This window comes from Pseudophryne corroboree, chromosome 8 (genome assembly GCF_028390025.1).
Source record: "Pseudophryne corroboree isolate aPseCor3 chromosome 8, aPseCor3.hap2, whole genome shotgun sequence".
NCBI lineage: Eukaryota > Metazoa > Chordata > Amphibia > Anura > Myobatrachidae > Pseudophryne > Pseudophryne corroboree.
In genome coordinates, this window is record NC_086451.1 from 351,847,241 (window position 1) to 351,872,043 (window position 24,803).

The 24,803-nt window shown below is 47.2% G+C and overlaps 1 protein-coding gene across 2 annotated transcripts in view; it reads right to left on the minus strand.

Annotated features, from left to right (window-relative positions):
* DOCK11 (dedicator of cytokinesis 11) overlaps nt 1-24,803 on the minus strand; it is a 981,167-nt gene that overhangs the window by 75,160 nt on the left and 881,204 nt on the right. For both annotated transcript variants that reach the window (XM_063937505.1, XM_063937504.1), the window contains 2 exons: nt 15,914-16,124; nt 14,241-14,431 (listed from right to left, as the gene is read on the minus strand). In XM_063937505.1, the coding sequence (XP_063793575.1) occupies nt 14,241-14,431; nt 15,914-16,124 (402 nt within the window). The remainder of the gene's footprint in view (nt 1-14,240; nt 14,432-15,913; nt 16,125-24,803) is intronic.

The window sequence follows — 24,803 nt, forward strand, 5'->3', positions numbered from 1 at the left end:
CCTTAGAAGAGCCTTTTACCTCAGACATGTCGACACACATGTACCGACACACCACACACTAAGGGAATTTGCTTATCTGAAGACAGTTCCCCCACAAGGCCCTTTGGAGAGACAGAGAGAGAGAGAGAGAGTATGCCAGCACACACTCAGCGCTAATACCCCAGGAAAAAACACACAATGTGTTTACCCAGTAGTGCTGTAATACTATTATTTTCTGCCAATTATGTGCCCCTCCTCTTCTCTGAAACCCCCTTTCACCGTGGATAAGCAGGGGAGAATCCGGGGAGCTTCCTCTCAGCTGTGCTGTGGAGAAAATGGCGCTGGTGAGTGCTGAGGGAGAAGCCCCGCCGCCGGGCTTCTGTCCCGCTTAAATATAATAAAAACTGGCGGGGGCTCTTTATATATACAGTGCCTAGCTGTATATATATATATATATCTCTTTTGCCAGAAATTAGGTTTATATTGCTGCCCAGGGCGCCCCCCCCTGTGCCCTGCATCCTTACAGTGACTGCCGTGTGTGAGGTGTGTGGGAGCAATGGCGCACAGCTGCACTGCTGTGCGTTACCTCAGTGAAGATCATGAAGTCTTCTGCCGCCTCTGAAGTCTTCTTTTCTTCTCATACTCACCCGGCTTCTATCTTCCGGCTCTGTGAGGAGAACGGCAGCGCGGCTCCGGGACGAACTCCAGGGTGAGACCTGTGTTCTGACTCCCTCTGGAGCTAATGGTGTCCAGTAGCCTAAGAAGCAGAGCCTTGAAACTCACAGAAGTAGGTCTGCTTCTCTCCCCTCCGTCCCTCGATGCAGGGAGTCTGTTGCCAGCAGGCTCCCTGAAAATAAAAAACCTAACAAATATACTTTCTGTCAGAAAGCTCAGGAGAGCTCTCTGAAAAGCACCCAGTCTCCACTGGGCACAGTATCAAACTGAGGTCTGGAGGAGGGGCATAGAGGGAGGAGCCAGTGCACACCAGATCTAAAGTCTTTCTTAAAGTGCCCATGTCTCCTGCGGAGCCCGTCTATCCCCATAGTCCTTACGGAGTCCCCAGCATCCTCTAGGACGTAAGAGAAATTTGAATTACTATCAATACAGCTTATTTCTTTCAGTAGTATTGTATATCAGTGTAGGGAACGCTAAAGATATATTTGAAAATGGCATAGTTTGCTATAAAATATTTTCAAATACAATGTAATGCACAGCTGTGTATATTATCATCTGATGTATTTTGTAGCTCTTACCAATGGGGTAATTCAAACCTGATCGCTAGGCAGCGATTTTTACAGCCCTGCGATCGGATAGTTGCCGCCTATGGGTGGAGTGTATTTTAGCTGTGCAAGTGTGCGATCGCATGTGTAGCAGAGCTGCACAAACTGATTTTGTGCAGTCTCTGCGCAGCCAGGACTTACTCAGTCGCTGCCATCATATCAGCCTGTTCGGGGCCGGAATTGACGTCAGACACCCTCCCTGCAAACGGTTAGTTGACACCCACAAACGCCTTCTTCCTGTCAATCTCCTTGCGTTCGCCCATGTGAACGGATTTGTTGCACAAACCCGTTGCTGAGCGGCGATCTGCTTTGTAGCCATGCAACGCACCTGCGCATTGCGGTGCATACGCATGCGCAGTTTGTGTCTGATCGCCCGCTGTGTGCGAAAACGCACAGCAGCGATCAGGTCTGAATCGGCCCCTATATTTGGTTACTGTTACCATGTAACACAGCCCCCATGTGGATGGTCTGTGTGTAATGCAGATTATCTCAACCTCAGAATGAGCCATTATGTGAGATGCTGATTATACTGTATAGTTGAGTAAGAGCCCATACAGCGCAGTATTGTGTGATCAGCAATATATATATATATGCTCATTAACATGTATTTGATTAATTAGAGTTATTATGTGTTAGAACTTTCAAAAGAATAATCCATATGTGGAGAGTGAAGTCTCTACTACAGGATTAATAGTAACAAGACAAATAATATTGAATGTCTCAGATTAATATTTACAGTGGGATGCTATGTACATAAATGGGTGAGGTAGCTAGCTTTAATACCTTATTATGGCCTGATTCTTATCTGGGTAGTAAGACTGTTACTGCAGCCTAGCCAATGTCACGGCTACCCAGACAAAAACCGTGGCACTGATATACTGCGGGGACAGTACTTGCTATGTATAATCATTACCTTTTGATACATTAAAACAAACACCAACAATTCTTGGAACATCAACCTATGCGCGGACTGAGATAAGACTTATTACTACAGTCCGTGAGGTGGTCAGATGGCCGCAGTGACATTAAATAGGCTGCGGTAACAGTGCCTGCTTTTTCTACTAAAGATTAACCACTTGCCAGGTGATATCGTTCATGTAATTACCATTGGAATAATATCCATATATAATAAACGTTTATGTGCAGAATGAGATAAGCCTTATTACTAAGATAAGACTTCTTACCACAATACACAGGCTGTTCAGATGGCAGCCGTGACAATGAATAAGCTGTGGTAACAGTGCCGCCAGCTCCTACTAAAGATTAACCATTTGCCATGTGATATTATTAATGTAATTAACACTGTAACAGTATACATCAATGATACATGGCAGCAAGTTATGAAACATTCTATTCATCTCCTGGTCTACTTATAATACACTGACCACCTGTACAGGAGTCAGGGCAACAAAAGGCAATACAGCAAGCTACCTCACCCATTTATGTACATAACCTCCCATTATAAATATTAATCTGAGACATTCAATATAATTTGATACCATGAAATACAAAAGGCACATGAAGTGTTGTTCTCTTAATGTCCTTCCCTTAAAGAAAGGGTAGTTTATATAGGGTGTTCCTTGAAACTGTAGTTGGCAATATCCTTCCTCTCGTGTTTCCAGTGCATAGAAGAAAGAAGAAAACAAAATGGTGAAGAACACTCCTGAAAGTTCTCTTCAAGCAAACATAAGGTTGAGAATAAATTCTCACCTGCAATAAGTGATTGATGTTCACATAAAGGTTTCTATAGTTCAACTATATAAATACTTCACACGACAATCCTTTGAGGTATCCAGTGCCTCAAATGGCCCCTTGCATGTGGAGACACTATAACCTAGATATATAAAAGCCAAATACCACTGACTGACTCACTGACTCATCACGAAATCTACAGAACCATGAGGACTAGGAACTTGAAATTTGGACAGTAGCTTTGTTTTGTGACGTAGGCACCCACTAAGAATGGGCTTTTCAAAAGTCCACCTCCAAAGGGGTGAAATGTGTTATTTAATACATTTTTCCATATCTCTTAATCCAGGTGTATATATTTATAGCAGCATGTTAATCTAGGTTTAAAAACAACCATTTTTTAATGATTCTTTTACAGAAATTTTTGTTTCATTTTAAATTGGAGGATTGTTAGGGGCTTCTTTAGCATCCACCCGAAACCGTCTTCATTCTTAGAATTCCCCTGATCCCATCAGACTACCATTTCCAGCTCAAATGGCTGGAGTTTCCGATAATGGACTGCTACGCCATGACCATTAACAAAGCTAAGGGTCGGAGTTTGAAAGTGGCTGGTGTGGATCTGAGGAGTGACTGCTTTTCCCATGGCCAGTTGTATGGTGCCTATTCCATAGTCAGCTCCTCTGACAGTCTGAACATTCTCCAGCCTGAAAGAAAGACTAAAAAATAAGAATTTACTCACCGGTAATTCTATTTCTCGTAGTCCGTAGTGGATGCTGGGAACTCCGAAAGGACCATGGGGAATAGCGGGCTCCGAAGGAGGCTGGGCACTCTAGAAAGATTTAGGACTACCTGGTGTGCACTGGCTCCTCCCACTATGACCCTCCTCCAAGCCTCAGTTAGGACACTGTGCCCGGACGAGCGTACACAATAAGGAAGGATTTTGAATCCCGGGTAAGACTCATACCAGCCACACCAATCACACCGTACAACTCGTGATATGAAACCCAGTTAACAGTATGAAACAACTGAGCCTCTCAACAGATGGCTCAACAATAACCCGATTTAGTTAACAATAACTATGTACAAGTATTGCAGATAAACCGCACTTGGGATGGGCGCCCAGCATCCACTACGGACTACGAGAAATAGAATTACCGGTGAGTAAATTCTTATTTTCTCTGACGTCCTAGTGGATGCTGGGAACTCCGAAAGGACCATGGGGATTATACCAAAGCTCCCAAATGGGCGGGAGAGTGCGGATGACACTGCAGCACCGAATGAGAGTACTCCAGGTCCTCCATAGCCAGGGTATCAAATTTGTAGAATTTTGCAAACGTGTTTGCCCCTGACCAAGTAGCTGCTCGGCAAAGTTGTAAAGCCGAGACCCCTCGGGCAGCCGCCCAAGATGAGCCCACCTTCCTTGTGGAATGGGCATTTACAGATTTTGGCTGTGGCAGGCCTGCCACAGAATGTGCAAGCTGAATTGTACTACAAATCCAGCGAGCAATAGTCTGCTTAGAAGCAGGAGCACCCAGCTTGTTGGGTGCATACAGGATAAACAGCGAGTCAGATATATTTTCAGGGCCCTGACAACGTCTAGCAACTTGGAGTCCTCCAAGTCCCTAGTAACCGCAGGCACCACAATAGGCTGGTTCAGGTGGGACGCTGACACCACCTTAGGGAGAAACTGGGGACGAGTCCTCAATTCTGCCCTATCCATATGGAAAATCAGATAAGGGCTTTTACAAGACAAAGCCGCCAATTCTGATACTCGCCTGGCAGAAGCCAAGGCCAATAACATGACCACCTTCCACGTGAGATATTTCAGATCCACGGTTTTTAGTGGCTCAAACCAATGTGATTTTAAGAAACTCAACACCACGTTGAGATCCCAAGGTGCCACAGGGGGCACAAACAGGGGCTGAATATGCAGCACTCCTTTAACAAATGTCTGAACTTCAGGTACTGAAGCTAGTTCTTTTTGAAAGAAAATCGACAGAGCCGAGATCTGTACCTTAATGAAGCCCAGTTTTAGGCCCATATTAACTCCTGCTTGCAGGAAATGCAGAAATCGACCTAGTTGAAATTCCTCTGTTGGGGCCTTTTCGGCCTCACACCATGCAACATACTTCCGCCATATGCGGTGATAATGATTTGCTGTAACCTCTTTCCTAGCTTTAATAAGCGTAGGAATGACTTCCTCCGGAATGCCCTTTTCCTTCAGGATCCGGCGTTCAACCGCCATGCCGTCAAACGCAGCCGTGGTAAGTCTTGGAACAGACAGGGCCCCTGCTGTAGCAGGTCTTGTCTGAGCGGCAGAGACCACGGGTCCTCTGAGATCATCTCTTGAAGTTCCGGGTACCACGCTCTTCTTGGCCAATCCGGAACCACGAGAATTGTGTTTACTCCTCGCTTTCTTATTATTCTCAATACCTTCGGTATGAGAGGTAGAGGAGGGAACACAAACTGACTGGTACACCCACGGTGTCACTAGAGCGTCCACAGCTATCGCCTGAGGGTCACTTGACCTGGCGCAATACCTCTCTAGTTTTTTGTTTAGGCGGGACGCCATCATATCCACCTGTGGACGACCCCACTGATTTGGTATCCGGACTCCAGGTCGACAGCACAAAGGTCGACACACTTTAGGTCGACGTCAATTGGTCGACACACATTAGGTCGACAGGGTCAAAAGGTCGACAGGGTCAAAAGGTCGACAGGAACAAGGTCGACGTGGAAAAGGTCGACATGAGTTTTTCACGATTTTTTTCTTTTTTTGAACCTTTTCATACTTAACGATCCACGTGGACTACGATTGGAACGGTAAAGTGTGCCGAGCGAAGCGGAGCGAAGGCACCATGCCCGAAGCATGGCGAGCGAAGCGAGCCATGCCAGGGGACGCGGTGCACTAATTCGGGTTCCCGGTCACTCTACGAAGAAAACGACACAAAAAAAACATAAAAAACTCATGTCGACCTTTTCCCATGTCGACCTTTTGACCCTGTCGACCTAATGTGTGTCGACCAATTGGCGTCGACCTAAAGTGTGTCGACCTTTGTGCTGTCGACCCCGAGTCCCAGACACACTGATTTACAATCATTTGGAAGACTTCTGGATGAAGTCCCCACTCTCCCGGGTGGAGGTCGTGCCTGCTGAGAAAGTCTGCTTCCCAGTTGTCCACTCCCGGGATGAACACTGCTGACAGTGCTAGTACATGATTTTCCGCCCATCGGAGAATTCTTGTGGCTTCTGCCATTGCCATCCTGCTTCTTGTGCCGCCCTGTCGATTCACATGGGCGACTGCCGTGATGTTGTCTGACTGGATCAGCAGCGGCTGGTGTAGGAGCAGGGATTTTGCTTGACTTAGGGCATTGTAAATGGCCCTTAGTTCCAGAATATTTATGTGAAGGGAAGTCTCCTGACTTGACCATAGTCCTTGGAAGTTTCTTCCCTTTGTGACTGCCCCCCAGCCTCGTAGGCTGGCATCCGTGGTCACCAGGACCCAGTCCTGTATGCCGAATCTGCGGCCCTCCAGAAGATGAGCACTCTGCAGCCACCACAGAAGAGACACCCTGGTTCTTGGGGACAGGGTTATCAAGCGATGCATCTGAAGATGCGATCCGGACCACTTGTCCAACAGGTCCCACTGAAAAATTCTGGCATGGAACCTGCCGAATGGAATTGCTTCGTAAGAAGCTACCATCTTTCCCAGGACCCGCGTGCAGTGATGCACCGATACCTGTTTTGGTTTTAGGAGGTCTCTGACTAGAGAAGACAACTCCCTGGCTTTCTCCTCCGGGAGAAACACTTTTTTCTGGACTGTGTCCAGAATCATTCCCAGGAACATTAGACGTGTCGTCGGGACCAGCTGTGACTTTGGGATATTCAGAATCCAGCCGTGCTGGCGCAGCACTTCCTGAGATAGTGCTACTCCCACTAACAACTGTTCCTTGGATCGTGCCTTTATTAGGAGATCGTCCAAGTATGGGATAATTAAAACTCCCTTTTTTCGAAGGAGTATCATCATTTCCGCCATAACCTTGGTAAATACCCGCGGTGCCGTGGAGAGTCCAAACGGCAGCATCTGGAATTGGTAATGGCAATCCTGCACCACAAATCTGAGGTACTCCTGGTGAGGATGGTAAATGGGAACATGCAGGTAAGCATCCTTGATGTCCAGGGATACCATGTAATCCCCCTCCTCCAGGCTTGCAATAACCGCCCTGAGCGATTCCATCTTGAACTTGAATTTTTTTATGTATGTGTTCAAGGATTTCAAATTTAAAATGGGTCTCACCGAACCGTCCGGTTTCGGCACCACAAATAGTGTGGAATAGTAACACCGGCCTTGTTGAAGTAGGGGTACCTTGATTATCACCTGCTGGGAATACAGCTTGTGAATCGCTGTTAGCACCGCCTCCCTGTCTGAGGGAGCAATCGGCAAGGCAGATTTTAGGAACCGGTGGGGTGGAGCCGCCTCGAATTCCAGCTTGTACCCCTGAGATACTATTTGAAGGATCCAGGGATCCACCTGTGAGCGAGCCCACTGATCGCTGAAATTCACGAGGCGGGCCCCCACCGTACCTGGCTCCGCCTGTGGAGCCCCACCGTCATGCGGCGGACTTGGAAGAGGAAGCGGGGGAGGACTTTTGCTCCTGGGAACCTGCTGTTTGTTGCAGCCTTTTTCCCCTACCTCTGCCTCTAGACAGAAAAGACCCTCCTTTTCCCCGCTTGTTTTTCTGGGTTCGAAAGGACTGAACCTGATAAAATGGCGCCTTCTTAGGCTGTGAGGGGACATGGGGTAAAAATGCTGACTTCCCAGACGTTGCTGTGGAAACTAGGTCGGAGAGACCATCCCCAAATAATTCCTCCCCCTTATAAGGCAAAACTTCCATGTGCCTTTTGGAATCTGCATCTCCAGTCCACTGGCGAGTCCATAAGCATCTCCTAGCAGAGATGGACAATGCACTTACTTTAGATGCCAGCCGGCAGATTTCCCGCTGTGCATCTCTCATATATAAGACTGAGTCTTTGATATGGTCAATTGTTAGCAGAATCGTGTCTCTGTCTAGTATGTCAATATTTTCTGACAGTTTATCCGACCACGTAGCGGCAGCACTGCACATCCATGCTGACGCAATAGCTGGTCTAAGTATAATGCCTGAGTGTGTATATACAGACTTCAGGATCGCCTCCTGCTTTCTATCAGCAGGTTCCTTAAGGGCGGCCGTATCCTGAGACGGTAGAGCCACCTTTTTAGACAAACGTGTGAGCGCTTTATCCACCCTAGGAGGTGTTTCCCAACGTAACCTATCCTCTGGCGGGAAAGGGAACGCCATTAGTACCTTCTTAGGAATTACCAATTTCTTATCAGGGGAAGCCCACGCTTCTTCACACACTTCATTTAATTCATCTGACGGGGGAAAAACTACAGGTAGTTTTTTCTCCCCAAACATAATACCCTTTTTTGTGGTACCTGGATGTAAATCAGAAATATTTAACACCTCTTTCATTGCCTCAATCATGCAGTGAATGGCCTTAATGGGCATTAAATGTGACTCATCGTCGTCGACACTGGTGTCAGTATCCGTGTCGACATCTACTTGTGTCATCTGAGATAGCGGGCGTTTCAGAGCCCCTGATGACTTTTGAGACACCTGGACAGGCACGAGCTGAGAACTCGGCTGTCCCACAGTCGGCATGTCGTCAAATTTCTTATGTAATGAGTCTATACGTGCACTCATTTCTTTCCATAAGCTCATCCACTCAGGTGTCTGCCCCCCAGGGGGTGACATCCCTTCTAAAGGCATCTGCTCCGCCTCCACCTCATTATCCTCATCAAACATGTCGACACAGCCGTACCGACACACTCCACACACACAGGGAATGCTCTATATAGAGGACAGGACCCACAAAAGCCCTTTGGGGGGACAGAGTAAGAGTATGCCAGCACACACCAGAGCGCTATATAAGGCAGGGACTAACTGAGTTATGTCCCTTATAGCTGCTTTTTAATATAAACTATATACTGCGCCAAATTTAATGCCCACCCTCTCTCTTTTTTACCCTTTTCTGTAGTGTAGTCTGCAGGGGAGAGCCAGGGAGCTTCCTTTCAGCGGAGCTGTGAGGGAAAAATGGCGCCAGTGTGCTGAGGGAGATAGCTCCGCCCCTTTTCCGCGGCCTATTCTCCCGATTTTTTATGGAATCTGGCAGGGGTATTTACCTCATATATAGCCCCTGGGGCTATATATTGAGGTATTTTTGCCAGCCAAGGTGTTTTTATTGCTGCCTCAGGGCGCCCCCCCCCCCAGCGCCCTGCACCCTCAGTGACCGGAGTGTGAAGTGTGAGAGGAGCAATGGCGCACAGCTGCAGTGCTGTGCGCTACCTTGGTGAAGACTGATGTCTTCATGCCGCCGATTTTCCGGACCATCTTCTTGCTTCTGGCTCTGTAAGGGGGACGGCGGCGCGGCTCCGGGACCGAACATCAAGGCTGGGCCTGCGGTCGATCCCTCTGGAGCTAATGGTGTCCAGTAGCCTAAGAAGCCCAATCCGGCTGCAAGCAGGCGAGTTCGCTTCTTCTCCCCTTAGTCCCTCGCTGCAGTGAGCCTGTTGCCAGCAGGTCTCACTGAAAATAAAAAACCTAAGACTATCTTTCTTCTAAGAGCTCAGGAGAGCCCCTAGTGTGCATCCAACCTCGGCCGGGCACAAAATCTAACTGAGGCTTGGAGGAGGGTCATAGTGGGAGGAGCCAGTGCACACCAGGTAGTCCTAAATCTTTCTAGAGTGCCCAGCCTCCTTCGGAGCCCGCTATTCCCCATGGTCCTTTCGGAGTTCCCAGCATCCACTAGGACGTCAGAGAAATGTAGTTTACCAGGAAGTCCTTCAAAATTAAAGTTACATGCACGGAAATACTTGAAATTCCGTAGGGAAGCACGGGTATTCAGCCAGTAATCCTTATTATAATTTTTCTGGGATGGTAGTGGTTTCCAAACTAGGGGAATTTTACCTGAAAAATTATGTGATGTGGATTTTTTATGTGCCTATTTTATTGGACTCTTTTTGATGGATTCTTGTGTTATATTTTGCTATTTTATCCTCTATGTGAGGCCTTTTTATTCATACACTATTTGAGGAAATATCACCAGTTACTGTAGCATGGTTATAAATAGTGTCTCCTGTAGTAGACACTACCGCCCTACTACTATCCTGTAGCAGAGACTTTACATACTACTTATGGATTACTCGAATGACAGTTCTAACACATAACAACACTAATTAATCAAATACACGTTGCTAAATATATATATTGCTGATTACACACAACGCTGCGCTGTATCGGATATATATATAAATATACAGCAGACTCTTCCTTACTCAGCCATATTACCAGCATCCCCCGTACTGGCACATTCTGAGGTTGAGATAATCAGCAATGTACACAGACCACCCACATGGGGGCTATCTTAAATAGTAATAGTAACCAAATATAGTAAGAGCTACAAAAATACATCAGATAATAATATACACAGCGGTGCATTGTACTGTATTAGAAAATATTTTAGAACAAAGAATATCTCATTCATCTATATCGCCAGCATTCCCTACACTGATATACAATACTAGAAGGGAATAAACTCTATTGATATTACTTACATTTATCCTGGCCAACACCAATTACAAGATGTTCAAATTGTAGGTATAGTACACAATGGGGCAGATGTATTAAGACTGGAGAAGGCATAAAGCAGTGATAAGTGCAAGGTGATAACACACCAGCCAATCAGCTCCAATATGTAGCACGGACGAACTCAAGGAGATTGACAGGAAGAGGGAATTCCTGGGTGGCAACTGACCGTTTTCTGGGAGTGTTTGGGAAAACGCAGGCATGTCCAAGCGTTTGCAGGGAGGGTTCCTGACGTCAATTCCTGTCCCGAACAGGCTGCAGCGATCGCAGCGGTTGAGTAAGTCCTGGGCTGTGCAGAGACTGTACAAAATCAGTTTGTGCAGCTCTGCTACACGTGCGAACGCACACACGCACAGCTAAAATACAACCCCCCTGTAGGCGGTGACTATATGATAGCAGGACTGCAATAATCGCTTCCCAGCAATCAGGTCTGAATTAGGCCCTTTATTTCCAATCCCTGCAATTGTAGTGGGTACACACGTGTTAAAGAATTGAACCAATGCTTATTGCAACTGAAATGTCTAGTGGCCCCCGAGACCATGTACCAGCAATCCTTCCTGTGACTATCTGCTACATTCAGTGCTGACTTGTTTGGCTTGTCACACTGCTTTTGCGCACCACTGGAATTTCTCATTCTGCAAACTGAAGCTTTATGTCCTATCTTGTGACATACAAAACATTTGAATTTGTGCTTTTTAGACTTTGTGCCCTTTATGATCAAGGCAGAACCCTCAGCTATGGTCTCGACAGGAATACGTTCTTGGAACTGCAGCAAATCGGCCCTTACAATCTCCGCTTTCAGCTTAGTGTCATTTGACTCTAAAGCAACCACCCAAAAAAAAAAATCAAATTCTGGCGTCAGATTCTGTAACATAGCCATTGCCACTTCTTCCTCGTCCACCTGTGCCCCCACAGATGCCAAATGCTGAGCTATCAACAATATCAATGTAATCATTCATGTCCTTGCAAACACTCAGTTTCGTTCCATATAGCATGCGCCTCAAACTTATCCTTCTCATTAGACCTTTATCTTTATACGCATTTTGCAGGGCTGTCCACATGTCCTTAGCTGACACTTTCCCGCTGACTATTGAATAGACATGCTGCCCCACAGCTAAACCTATCGTCCCGATGGCTCTGTCTACGTCATCTGAGTTTGGACCTGCTCCTGGGTCTAGTGTGACCTTCCACAACTTTTCCCACTTAAGCTGCATCACTATGGTAAACTTCCATGTAGCACAGTTCTCTGAACCTTTTAGATTAGCAAAGTTCATACTGTGTCCTGTGTTATACATCCTTTCTGCACTTGTATAAAATGTCACTTTAAACTTTATCTGTGTTATTACTTAAGAACACTCAGGGGTTAATTTTGTAGGCACACGGGTCTGGGACACGGGACTGGGCCCATAACATATTGGCAGAGTAGAGAGGAGTGCCTGGTGTAGTGACGTCAGTCTACACACTTAATGAACTTAAACAGTAATGCAGGTTTATTCAGTAAACACACAGGTGACTTGGATGTATTATTGTCATAGGTAATTGGCCCCTTATATCAGACAAGGTAACACAGCATTGGTAGCGGTATTTATCAGTCTGTTTGTGTGGCTGCGTGACAGAGGACTACACAGCTGTGCAGTCTGACTCCCGCTGTGAAGAAGGTGCGCCGCCCGGTTCTGTGACAATTCCGGGGCCGTGATACAAGCAGGAAGCACTGTAAGTCTCCCTCTCTCTCTCTCTCTCTGAGCTCTGCTCAGCACGCTTACTAACTCACTCTAAGATGGAGGATCACAGCATACACATACACTAAGCTCCGCCTTCGAGAGACACTGGCACAAGGGGACAAACACCAGGGGATGCGCCCATAGGCTTCTATGGTAGAAGGAGACAGGTACAGAGTGCATCATCTACTAACATTCTCCAGGCTTAATACAGCTGCCTCAGTATTTTTTAATCACTTATTTCTTCTTTCACTCCCTACATTTTTTAAATATTTTTTGCTGATTGATACATGTACATTTTAAGTAATGTAATAAAAGTCATGATTTATTAGTAAACAATTATCCATTGTATTATTAGGTTCTAGGTAAGTGATAATTATTTGTATAAACTATCAGATTCTACTAATTTATCTAGCACCTTCTAGAATATAATAGCTAGAATCTGATTGGTTGCTATGGGCAACATTCTCCCCTTTTATAAACCTGCACTTTAGTAAATATACCCCCCTAGTTTCTCTCATGCAACCCACATGTTATAAATGTAACCTTTTACATAGGAAGACAAATATGAAGCTCAGTTGTGGGCAGGGGCGTAGCCAGAACTTTGTGGGCCCCATAACAACATTTTGAAGGGGCCCCTGCCCCAATGCTTCTAGAGAGATATCTCTCTGCAGCAGTTGTTTATTGTATGCCATATAATAGTGCCCTAGTTTATTTACTGAACTACAATAGTGCCTTTGTTAATGTTAAGCCCCATAGTGCTGCCCTTGTTTAGTACTGTTTATGTCCACATTATGCAATACAGTACCCCTAATTCACATTACTATATACAGTGTCCCCAGTGCTCATATTATGCCACACTATAGTGCCTCCACTTCATACTGTGCCCCAGTTCATATTACTGTATGTAAAATTATGATGCCCTCCAGTTAATTTTATACCACAGTACAATGAGCAGGTCCAGGGGCGTAACTAGATATGTACGCCAAAAGGCAAAATTTTGTAAGGGCCCCTATGCACCACCCAATGGTGAAAAATGTGTAAAACACATGTAACTGTGACAGGGAAGGTGGGCCCCTCTCAGCTCTGGGCCCCATAGCAGCTGCACTGCCTGCACCTATGGTAGCTACGCCCTTGTGTATAACACATGTAACTGTGACAGGGAAGGTGGGCCCCTCTCAGCTCTGGGCTCCATAGCAGCTGCACTCCCTGCACCTATGGTAGCTACGCCCTTGTGTATAACACATGTAACTGTGACAGGGAAGGTGGGCCCCATAGCAGCTGCACTGCCTGCACCTATGGTAGCTACGCCCTTGTGTATAACACATGTAACTGTGACAGGGAAGGTGGGCCCCTCTCAGCTCTGGGCCCCATAGCAGCTGCACTGCCTGCACCTATGGTAGCTACGCCCTTGTGTATAACACATGTAACTGTGACAGGGAAGGTGGGCCCCTCTCAGCTCTGGGCTCCATAGCAGCTGCACTCCCTGCACCTATGGTAGCTACGCCCTTGTGTATAACACATGTAACTGTGACAGGGAAGGTGGGCCCCATAGCAGCTGCATTGCCTGCACCTATGGTAGCTACGCCCTTGTGTATAACACATGTAACTGTGTCAGGGAAGGTGGGCCCCTCTCAGCTCTGGGCCCCATAGCAGCTGCACTCCCTGCACCTATGGTAGCTACGCCCTTGTGTATAACACATGTAACTGTGACAGGGAAGGTGGGCCCCATAGCAGCTGCATTGCCTGCACCTATGGTAGCTACGCCCTTGTGTATAACACATGTAACTGTGACAGGGAAGGTGGGCCCCTCTCAGCTCTGGGCTCCATAGCAGCTGCACTCCCTGCACCTATGGTAGCTACGCCCTTGGTTGTGGGTCCAGGCTTACCTGCACGGATACACAGCCCTGTAGCTTAAGCTGCAGCTGGATTTTATCCACTTCCACAGATGAGCAGATCTTCTGCAGGTCTGCAGTCTTGTCCTTTATCTCGTCTATGGCCACTTCTATTGGCTTCAGGTCAACTTGGTGCTCGTAGATAACCGGTATTCTCTTCTTCACATATGGAAAAGAGTTTGATGCTGGAAAACAAACGGTTATCATTGAAAGACATATTTATTACTTGTATGTAGATCAAAATCCACTAAATGGATTGAAGTTAGATTAATAGAATTATTTTGCATTGAAATAAATGAACAAGAAAGTTATCACTAACCCCAGTGTTTATTGCATTACATGCCATCTTTTGGCATGCATAATTTTATCTTACTGCTCCATACAAGTTTTCCGTTCAGAAGGAATTTACAGAAGGAGCAGACTTTAGTTCATGGCTTGTGGTGCAACATGTTACACGTCACAGCTTCACCCATTCATTTCAGTGGAAGCATGTGATAACCATCTCCCTAGATAGAGCTATTAGATAAGCCATAAATGTTACCGTACATCCTGCTACTGTAAACCTGCATTCTACTGAACAAAAACTTCACATTTTATGCAAATGTTGAAGGAATTATTGTGTAATAGAAGGTAAGATATGGAGAACATCTGGGGCCGAGAGCAGTGGCATCACAAGGGGGTACCCGCGTATCACTCGCCGATGGGTGACACCAAATGCAGGCTCCTGCGTAGTGACAGGAGCCGGGTGCTGCACTGTAGCATTACTTGCAGCACCCGCCTCCTGTCATAGTGTAGGAGCCGTCACTGCAGCACAGCAGTCTCCGACTGCAGACCCCGGACCACCCATGTGAAGAAAATGGAGGATCAGGACGTGAAGCCACGCCACTTCCGCGAAGCCACGACCCATTTTTGCAGGAGGACTCAGAGGTGCTACACTTGGTGTCATTTAGGTGACAGACGCCTCTGGCCGAGAGTAACCTAGCTACAGTATTGATGATTTACCTCCCACATTGTTCTGCCACTAATGCTCTGTATACCCACCCCTAATGCAGAGGCTCATTTATACAATTGTAAATGCACAGCGCAAAAGTGACATTATCTATGCTTCTATCAACCACATTTTTGTTTGCGGGGCGGGCGGCAATGGACGAGGTGGCGCCAAGGAAACAGGGGCGTGTCGGCGGCATTTTCCGGGCGGCTGCTCTGATCGAAAAAAATTCAGCAGGACTCCTGTCAGGCTGCGCCGGCAGGAGGCTTCCTTAGTTTCTACGATCATGCTCTAACTGCAGTGCAATCGCAGTTGGCGGGCGCTGGGTAGCATGCTGGGCAGCCTTGCCCTATGATGGGCGGCCCCCAGCATGCGACCGCAAGACTAGCAGATTCTACTCTTACTGAAGGGTCTATTCATGAAGCAGTGAAAAGAGTGGAGAAGTCAGCTTGTGGAGAGTTGCCCATGGCAACCAATCAGCTGCTACGTATAATTGTATAGTATGCAAATTATAAATGTTACTTCAATGCCGATTGGTTGCCATGGATAACTTCTCCACTGGCTCACTTCTCCACACTTTTCACTGCTTTATGAATAGACCTCTGAATAAGGTCCAAAGTGCAGTTTCCCTTTACAAATAACTGGCAGTGAATCTGCAGAACTATGTAAGATCACCTACTTGTTAAGATTGTTCTTTTCTTGCATTGCTCTTCCACGCTTCCATGTTTTTTGCCTGACAGAGTATACGGTGTTTCAAAAACAAATCGGCTGATATTGTGATTCTTCTCAAAATCTGTTTTCCTATCAGAGAGCTCTTGTTCTTCTAAGAATGGCTTCACATAAGTTATTTGAATGTGTGCAAACTTTAGGTCAAGATCTTTAACATTAACCTGTTAAAAGAGTACACCGTTTAGTGACATACAACTTTGTATTGAAATCTAAATACACCCACTGTAATGTGCAGTGACTCAGAAAAATCTAAGACTATTCTAGCAAATATTCCAGAGAACTGAAACAACAAACATGAACTGTGTAATGTAAGATTACAGACCTTAACAAATGTCCATGTTATTAAATATATTAAGAACAGACACATATTAAAACAAAAAAAGGTATTTAAAGATGTAATTATTATATAAACTTTCAAATGATAAAACTTTTTCTTGTCCGTAAAGGCACATGTATACTACAGTGGTTTATTCACTTCTGTACATCATGGCAACATGTTTTTACATACAAGTACAGTGACTACAATCACATTTCATTAAAATATACAAAACAAAGAGCATCTTTGTGACCGCCATGTAATACAGAGAGCATCTTAATGATCACCATGCTATACAGAGAGCATCTTAGTGATTGCCAAAATAGAGAGCATATAAGCAGGCCTTGCCAACCTGTGGCTCTCCAACTATTGTGAAACTACAGGTCCCAGCATGCCCTGCCACATTTTTGCTATTAGGGTATGCTAAAACTGTGTAGGCAATGCTGGAATGTGTAGTTTCACAACAGCTGGAGAGTCACAAGTTGGCCAGGCCTAATATAGTGTAATGAAAAGTAAATAAATGTATTTAAAAACCCCCAGAGATTTATGGTAAGAACTTACTGTTGTTAAATCTCTTTCTGCGAGGTACACTGGGCTCCACAGGGAATAACATCGGGGTGTAGACTAGGATCTTTATCCGACACACCAACAGGCTAAAAGCTTTGACTGTTCCCAGAATGCATAGTGCTGCCTCCTCTATTACCCCGCCTCCGTGCACAGGAGCTTAGTTTTGTTAACCAGCCCAATGCAGTAGCGGCCAAAAAGAGACGACAACCGTTAATAGCCACATACACCACATTCTCAGGACAGGAGAAGGTGTCAGCGGCTAATGCCATACAAACCCAAAGAAGCTAAGTGATCAGGCTGGGCACCCTGTGGAGCCCAGTGTACCTCGCAGGAAGAGATTTAACAACGGTAAGCTCTTACCATAAATCTCGTTTTCTGCTGCGGGGTACACTGGGCTCCACAGGGAATAACATCGGGGATGTCCTATAGCAGTTCCTCATGGGAAGGGAAGCACTGTAGCGGGCACAAGAACCAAAGGAAGCATCCTGGGAGGCGGATGTATCAAAGGCATAGAACCTTATGAATGTGTTCACTGAGGACCACATAGCCGCCTTGCACAATTGTTCAAGGGTCGCACCACGGCGGGCCGCCCAATAAGGTCCAACCGACCGAGTAGAATGGGCCTTGATGGTAGCAGGAGCTGGAAGGCCAGCCTGTACATAAACATGTGCAATCACCATTCTAATCCATTTGGCCAGGGTTTGCTTGCGAGCCACGTTTGTGAAAACCAAACAGTAAAAAGAGAGAATCAGACTTCCTGATAGGAGCTGTCCTCTTCACATAGATACGGAGAGCCCGTACCACATCCAAAGACCGCTCTTTGGAAGACAATTCAGGAGAGACAAAGGCCGGAAACACAATCTCCTGATTAAGGTGGAAAGAAGACACCACCTTAGGTAGGTACCCGGGATGTGTTCTAAGAACTGCACGGTCACAGTGAAAAATCAGATAGGGGGACCTACAAGACAAAGCACCCAAATCCGACATTCGTCTAGCAAAGGCAATAGCCAGCAGAAACAATACCTTAAGGGAAAGCCACTTAAGGTCTGCAGATTCACGAGGCTCAAACGTAGACTCTTGTAAAGCCTCCAGAACCACTGACAAATCCCAAGGAGCCTAAGGCGGGACGTAAGGAGGTTGAATACGTAACATACCCTGAGTGAACGTATGAACATCAGGCAGAGTGGCAATTTTTCTCTGAAACCAAACCGACAAGGCAGAAATATGAACCTTGATGGAGGCCAGACGAAGACCCAAGTCCAGGCACTATTGCAGAAAGGCCAAAAGTTTGGCCGTACTAAAGTTGTAAACGTCAAGATTATTAGATGCATACCAAGCAAAGTAAGAATTCCAGACCCTATGGTAAATCCGAGCAGAAGCCGGCTTACGGGCCTTCAACATAGTGTGAATGACTGCCTCAGAAAAACCCTTGGCCCTTAGTACGGAAGCTTCAAGAGCCACGCCATCAAAGCCAGACAGGCAAAATCCTGGTAAACACAAGGGCCCTGAACGAGGAGGTCTGGTCGTTGTGGAAGCAGAAGAGGACGCTCCAACGAGAGACCCTGGAGGTCTGAGAACCAATGCCGTCTGGGCCACGCTGGAGCGATCAGAAGTAGGATACCTCCTTCTTATTTGAACCTCCTTATAACTCTGGGCAGGAGTGACACCGGATGGAACACGTACGGCAGCCGAAAGTTCCATGAAATTGCCAGAGCGTTCACGAACGCTGTTTGAGGATCCCTTGTCCTTGCTCCGAAGACCGGAACCTTGTGATTGTGTCGAGACGCCATCAGGTTCACATCTGGGAGGCCCTACTTGTCCACTAGAAGTTGAAATACTTCTGGATGGAGGCTCCACTCTCCGGCATGTACGCCATGACGACTGAGGAAATCTGCTTCGCAGTTTAGGACTCCCGGGATGAACACTGCCGATATGGCTGGCAGATGGCTTTCTGCCCACTGAAGGATTCTGGATACTTCCCTCATTGCCATGCGGATACAAGTGCCGCCTTGATGATTTATGTACACCACCGTGGTGGCGCTGTCCGACTGTACTTGAACAGGTCTGTTCTGTATTAAATGCTGGGCCAAGTTCAGAGCATTGAACACCGCCCTCAGTTCCAGAATGTTTATCGGGAGGAGAGACTCCTCCTTGGTCCACCGACCCTGAAGGGAGTGTTGCTCCAACACCGCGCCCCAACCTCTCAAGACTGGCATCCGTTGTCAGAAGGACCCAGTTGTAGATCCAGAAGAGACGACCCCTGCTCAATCGTTGGTCCTGAAGCCACCAGCTCAGTGACAGACGGGTCTCCAGAGACAAGGAGATCATAAAAGACCTGATCTGGTGAGGCAGGCCGTCCCACTTGGCAAGAATCAATTTCTGTAGAGGGCGGGAATGGAATTCAGCGTACTCCACCATGTCGAAGGCCGACACCATGAGACGTAGCACTTGCATCGCCGAATGTATCAACACTTGCGGACGAGATAGGAAGCATCCTGTCCTGAAGTTTTAGGACCTTCTCGTGAGACAAGAACAACCGCTGGTTGTGAGTGTCTAATACGGCCCCCAGGTGCACCATGCTCTGCGCAGGAACCAGGGAAGATTTCTTCCAGTTGATGAGCCACCCGTGGGCTTGCAGAAACTAGAGCGTCAGATCCAGATGGCGTAGGAGAATTTCTGGTGAATTTGCCAGGATCAACTAGTTGTCCAGATAAGGGAGGATCCTGACTCCTTGACGGCGGAATACAGCCGTCATTACCGCCATGACCTTGGTGAAGACTCGCGGGGCCATGGTCAAGCCAAAAGGTAACGCCCGAAATTAGTAATGGAGGTTGCCAACAGCAAACCTCAGATATTGCTGATGCGACATTGCAATAGGAATATGCAGGTAAGCATCCTGTATGTCCAGGGAGACCATATAATCCCCTGGTTCCAAATCCAGAACAATAGAGTTAAGGGTTTCCATACAAAACTTGAAGACTCTCACAAATTTGTTGAAGGCCTTGATGTTGAGAATGGGCCGAGGGGACCCATTCGGTTTCGGGTCTAGGAATAGTGGTGAATAGTAACCCTTGCCTCTCTGAGCCAGAGGCACCTGTACTACCACTGCTGTGTCCAGGAGGGACTGTACCAACGAATGAAGAGTTTTTGCCTTCACCTGATCCGAAGGGACGTCTGTCAGGCAAAATCAATGAGGGGGACGATTCTTGAAGGATACGGCGTAACCTCGAGTGACGACTTCCCCTACCCTGGCATCAGAAATGGTCTTCAACCATTCCTGGGTAAACCATAGAAGTCGGCCCCCCACCCTGGTATCCCCCAGAGGGAGGCCCGCACCATCATGCAGCAGGCTTGTCCGTTTTGGAAGCAGGCTGATGGGCAGCTCAGGCCCGTTTAGGTTTGGCCTTAGCGGTTTTGGAAGTGCGAGCCTGTTTCGGGTACGCCTGACCTTTTGCTTTACCTGAAGGACGAAAGGAGCGAAAGGAAGTACTCTTAGACTTAGGTACCGAAGAAGCAGTACTAGGCAGACACGCTGTTTTAGCAGAAGCTACGTCAGCCACTATCTTGTTGAGGTCCTCTCCAAAAAGAATGTCTCCCTTAAAAACGAGCACCTCCAGGGTTTTTTTTAGAGTCCAGATTCACAGACCAGGACCGTAACCAGAGAATCCGGCGAGCCAAAATGGACGTAGTAGAAGCCTTGGCCGCCAGAATACCGGCATCAGAAGCCGCCTCCTTAATGTAATGAGATGCTGTGACAATATACGAGTGACATTGTCTAGCATTATCAGAAAAGTTGGATGGCAGCTCTGCTTCCACCTCCTGAGCCCACGCTTCAATAGCCTCTGCAGCCCATGTTGCTGCAATAGTGGGCCGATGCGCAGCACCTGCTAGGGTGTAAATCGCTTTTAAGCAACCCTCCACACACTTATCCATTGGTTCTTTTAGAGAAGTGACGGTAGTTACAGGCAGAGCCGAGAACACCACCAGCCGCACCACTTGCGAATCCACTGGCCGGGGTGTTTCCCAATTTTTACTTAGCTCTGCAGCGAGGGGATAGCGAGCCAGCATCTTCTTGTGAGGTGCGAATTTCTTTCCTGGATTTTCCCAGGATTCCTGACGTATTTCAACTAAATGGTCAGAATGAGATAAAACTTGTTTGATAACCTTCTCTGTCCGGTTTCTTGGAGGTAGCATCAGGTTCTGGGTCATCAGTAATTTGAAGAATTAGCCTGATAGCCTCCAATAAGTCAGGAACATCCACCTGAGAGACCGATTCTCCATAAGAATGATCTGGATCAGTGTCTGTGGGGTCAGTATATACACCTTCTTCATCAGATGAGGTGTCTGGGATGTGGGTGGATTGCGAGGAAGTAATGGACCGCTTAGAGGACCCCTTGGTCTTAGGCGGGCAAGGGTTAGACGTCTGTTTAGTCAGTGAGTGGTTCAATTGCTGTAACTGAGCGGACAGTTGATCTGCCCAAGGCGGATTAACCGCAGGGACCATAAGCGGTTGTACCGGCACAGGAGGTCCCATAGGGGGGCGCAAGTCTAGTCACCAGCGTACTTAATAACGTGGAGAAAGTAGCCCAAGGTGGGTCATTATGAACCCCCGTTGCTACAGTTCTACTGGGGGGTAAGGAACCCCCAGAACCTGAACCCTCTGCTGCTATGTTTTCCTCTAGTATGTCTGCAGTGTCACCACTACACAATGTGGGATCAGCCCCAGCTCTGTCGCCCCTTGTAGCTGACATGTTTGAAAGCTCAATTCACGGGCAACCCAGTACAATATTGGCAGCTTAATACCTTAACAAGAACCCCCTGTGCAGTGTATGAGCACAAACAGAGAATTCAAGAGGTATATGGTGACTGCTAATCACAGAGAAAAAATAAGAATTTACTTACCGATAATTCTATTTCTCATAGTCCGTAGTGGATGCTGGGAACTCCGTAAGGACCATGGGGAATAGCGGCTCCGCAGGAGACTGGGCACAAAAAGTAAAAGCTTTAGACTAGCTGGTGTGCACTGGCTCCTCCCCCTATGACCCTCCTCCAAGCCTCAGTTAAGATACTGTGCCCGGACGAGCGTACATAATAAGGAAGGATCTTGAATCCCGGGTAAGACTCATACCAGCCACACCAATCACACCGTACAACTCGTGATCTGAACCCAGTTAACAGTATGATAACCGTAGGAGCCTCTGAAAAGATGGCTTCCAACAATAAACAACCCGATTTGTTTGTAACAATAACTATATACAAGTATTGCAGACAATCCGCACTTGGGATGGGCGCCCAGCATCCACTACGGACTATGAGAAATAGAATTATCGGTAAGTAAATTCTTATTTTCTCTGACGTCCTAGTGGATGCTGGGAACTCCGTAAGGACCATGGGGATTATACCAAAGCTCGCAAACGGGCGGGAGAGTGCGGATGACTCTGCAGCACCGAATGAGAGAACTCCAGGTCCTCCTCAGCCAGGGTATCAAATTTGTAGAATTTAGCAAACATGTTTGCCCCTGACCAAGTAGCTGCTCGGCAAAGTTGTAAAGCCGAGACCCCTCGGGCAGCCGCCCAAGATGAGCCCACCTTCCTTGTGGAATGGGCTTTTACAGATTTTGGCTGTGGCAGGCCTGCCACAGAATGTGCAAGTTGAATTGTACTACAAATCCAACGAGCAATCGTCTGCTTAGAAGCAGGAGCACCCAGCTTGTTGGGTGCATACAGTATAAACAGCGAGTCAGATTTTCTGACTCCAGCCGTCCTGGAAACATATATTTTCAGGGCCCTGACTACGTCCAGCAACTTGGAGTCCTCCAAGTCCCTAGTAGCCACAGGTACCACAATAGGTTGATTCATGTGAAACGCTGAAACCACCTTAGGGAGAAATTGAGGACGAGTCCTCAATTCCGCCCTATCCGAATGAAATATCAGGTAAGGGCTTTTATAGGATAAAGCCGCCAATTCTGATACGCGCCTGGCTGAAGCCAGGGCCAACAGCATTACCACTTTCCATGTGAGATATTTCAAATCCACTGTGGCAAGTGGTTCAAACCAATGTGATTTTAGGAACCCTAAAACTACATTGAGATCCCAAGGTGCCACTGGAGGCACAAAAGGAGGCTGTATATGCAGTACCCCTTTGACAAACGTCTGAACTTCAGGCACTGAAGCCAGTTCTTTTTGGAAGAAGATCGACAGGGCCGAAATTTGAACCTTAATGGATCCTAATTTTAGGCCCATAGACAATCCTGCTTGCAGGAAATGTAGGAAACGACCCAGTTGAAATTCCTCCGTAGGGGCCTTCTTGGCCTCACACCACGCAACATATTTTCGCCAAATGCGATGATAATGTTTTGCAGTTACATCCTTCCTGGCCTTGATCAGGGTAGGGATGACTTCATCTGGAATGCCTTTTTCCTTCAGGATCCGGCGTTCAACCGCCATGCCGTCAAACGCAGCCGCGGTAAGTCTTGGAACAGACAAGGTCCCTGCTGGAGCAGGTCCTTCCTTAGAGGTAGAGGCCACGGGTCCTCCGTGAGCATCTCTTGCAGCTCTTCTTCTTGGCCAATCCGGAGCCACGAGTATCGTTCTTACTCCTCTCCTTCTTATGATTCTCAGTACTTTTGGTATGAGAGGAAGAGGAGGGAACACATATACCGACTGGAACACCCACGGAGTTACCAGAGCGTCCACCGCTATTGCCTGAGGGTCCCTTGACCTGGCGCAATATCTGTCCAGTTTCTTGTTGAGACGGGACGCCATCATGTCCACCTTTGGTTTTTCCCAACGGTTTACAATCACTTGGAAGACTTCTGGATGAAGTCCCCACTCCCCCGGGTGGAGGTCGTGTCTGCTGAGGAAGTCTGCTTCCCAGTTGTCCACTCCCGGAATGAACACTGCTGACAGTGCTATCACATGATTGCAGCTTCTGCCATTGCCCTCCTGCTTCTTGTGCCGCCCTGTCTGTTTACGTGGGCGACAGCCGTGATGTTGTCCGACTGGATCAATACCGGTTGACCCTGAAGCAGAGGCCTTGCTTGACTTAGGGCATTGTAAATGGCCCTTAGCTCTAGGATATTTATGTGAAGAGACGTTTCCATGCTTGACCACAAGCCCTGGAAATTTCTTCCCTGTGTGACTGCTCCCCAGCCTCTCAGGCTGGCATCCGTGGTTACCAGCATCCAATCCTGAATGCCGAATCTGCGGCCCTCTAGAAGATGAGCCTTCTGTAACCACCACAGGAGAGATACCCTTGTACTTGGAGATAGGGTTATCCGCTGATGCATCTGAAGATGCGATCCGGACCATTTGTCCAGCAGATCCCACTGAAAAGTTCTTGCATGGAATCTTCCGAATGGAATCGCTTCGTAAGAAGCCACCATTTTTCCCAGGACTCTCGTGCACTGATGCACTGACACTTGTCCTGGTTTTAGGAGGTTCCTGACTAGCTCGGATAACTCCCTGGCCTTCTCCTCCGGGAGAAACACCTTTTTCTGGACTGTGTCCAGAATCATCCCTAGGAACAGTAGACGTGTTGTCGGAATCAGCTGTGATTTTGGGATATTTAGAATCCACCCGTGCTGACGTAGCACTACCTGAGATAGTGCTACTCCGACCTCTAACTGATCCCTGGACCTTGCCCTTATCAGGAGATCGTCCAAGTAAGGGATAATTAAGACGCCTTTTCTTCGAAGAAGAATCATCATTTCGGCCATTACCTTGGTAAAGACCCGTGGTGCCGTGGACAATCCAAACGGCAGCATCTGAAACTGATAATGACAGTTTTGTATCACAAACCTGAGGTACCCTTGGTGAGAAGGGTAGATTGGGACATGGAGATAAGCATCCTTGATGTCTAGAGATACCATATAGTCCCCTTCTTCCAGGTTCGCTATCACTGCTCTGAGTGACTCCATCTTGAATTTGAACCTTTTTATGTAAGTGTTCAAAGATTT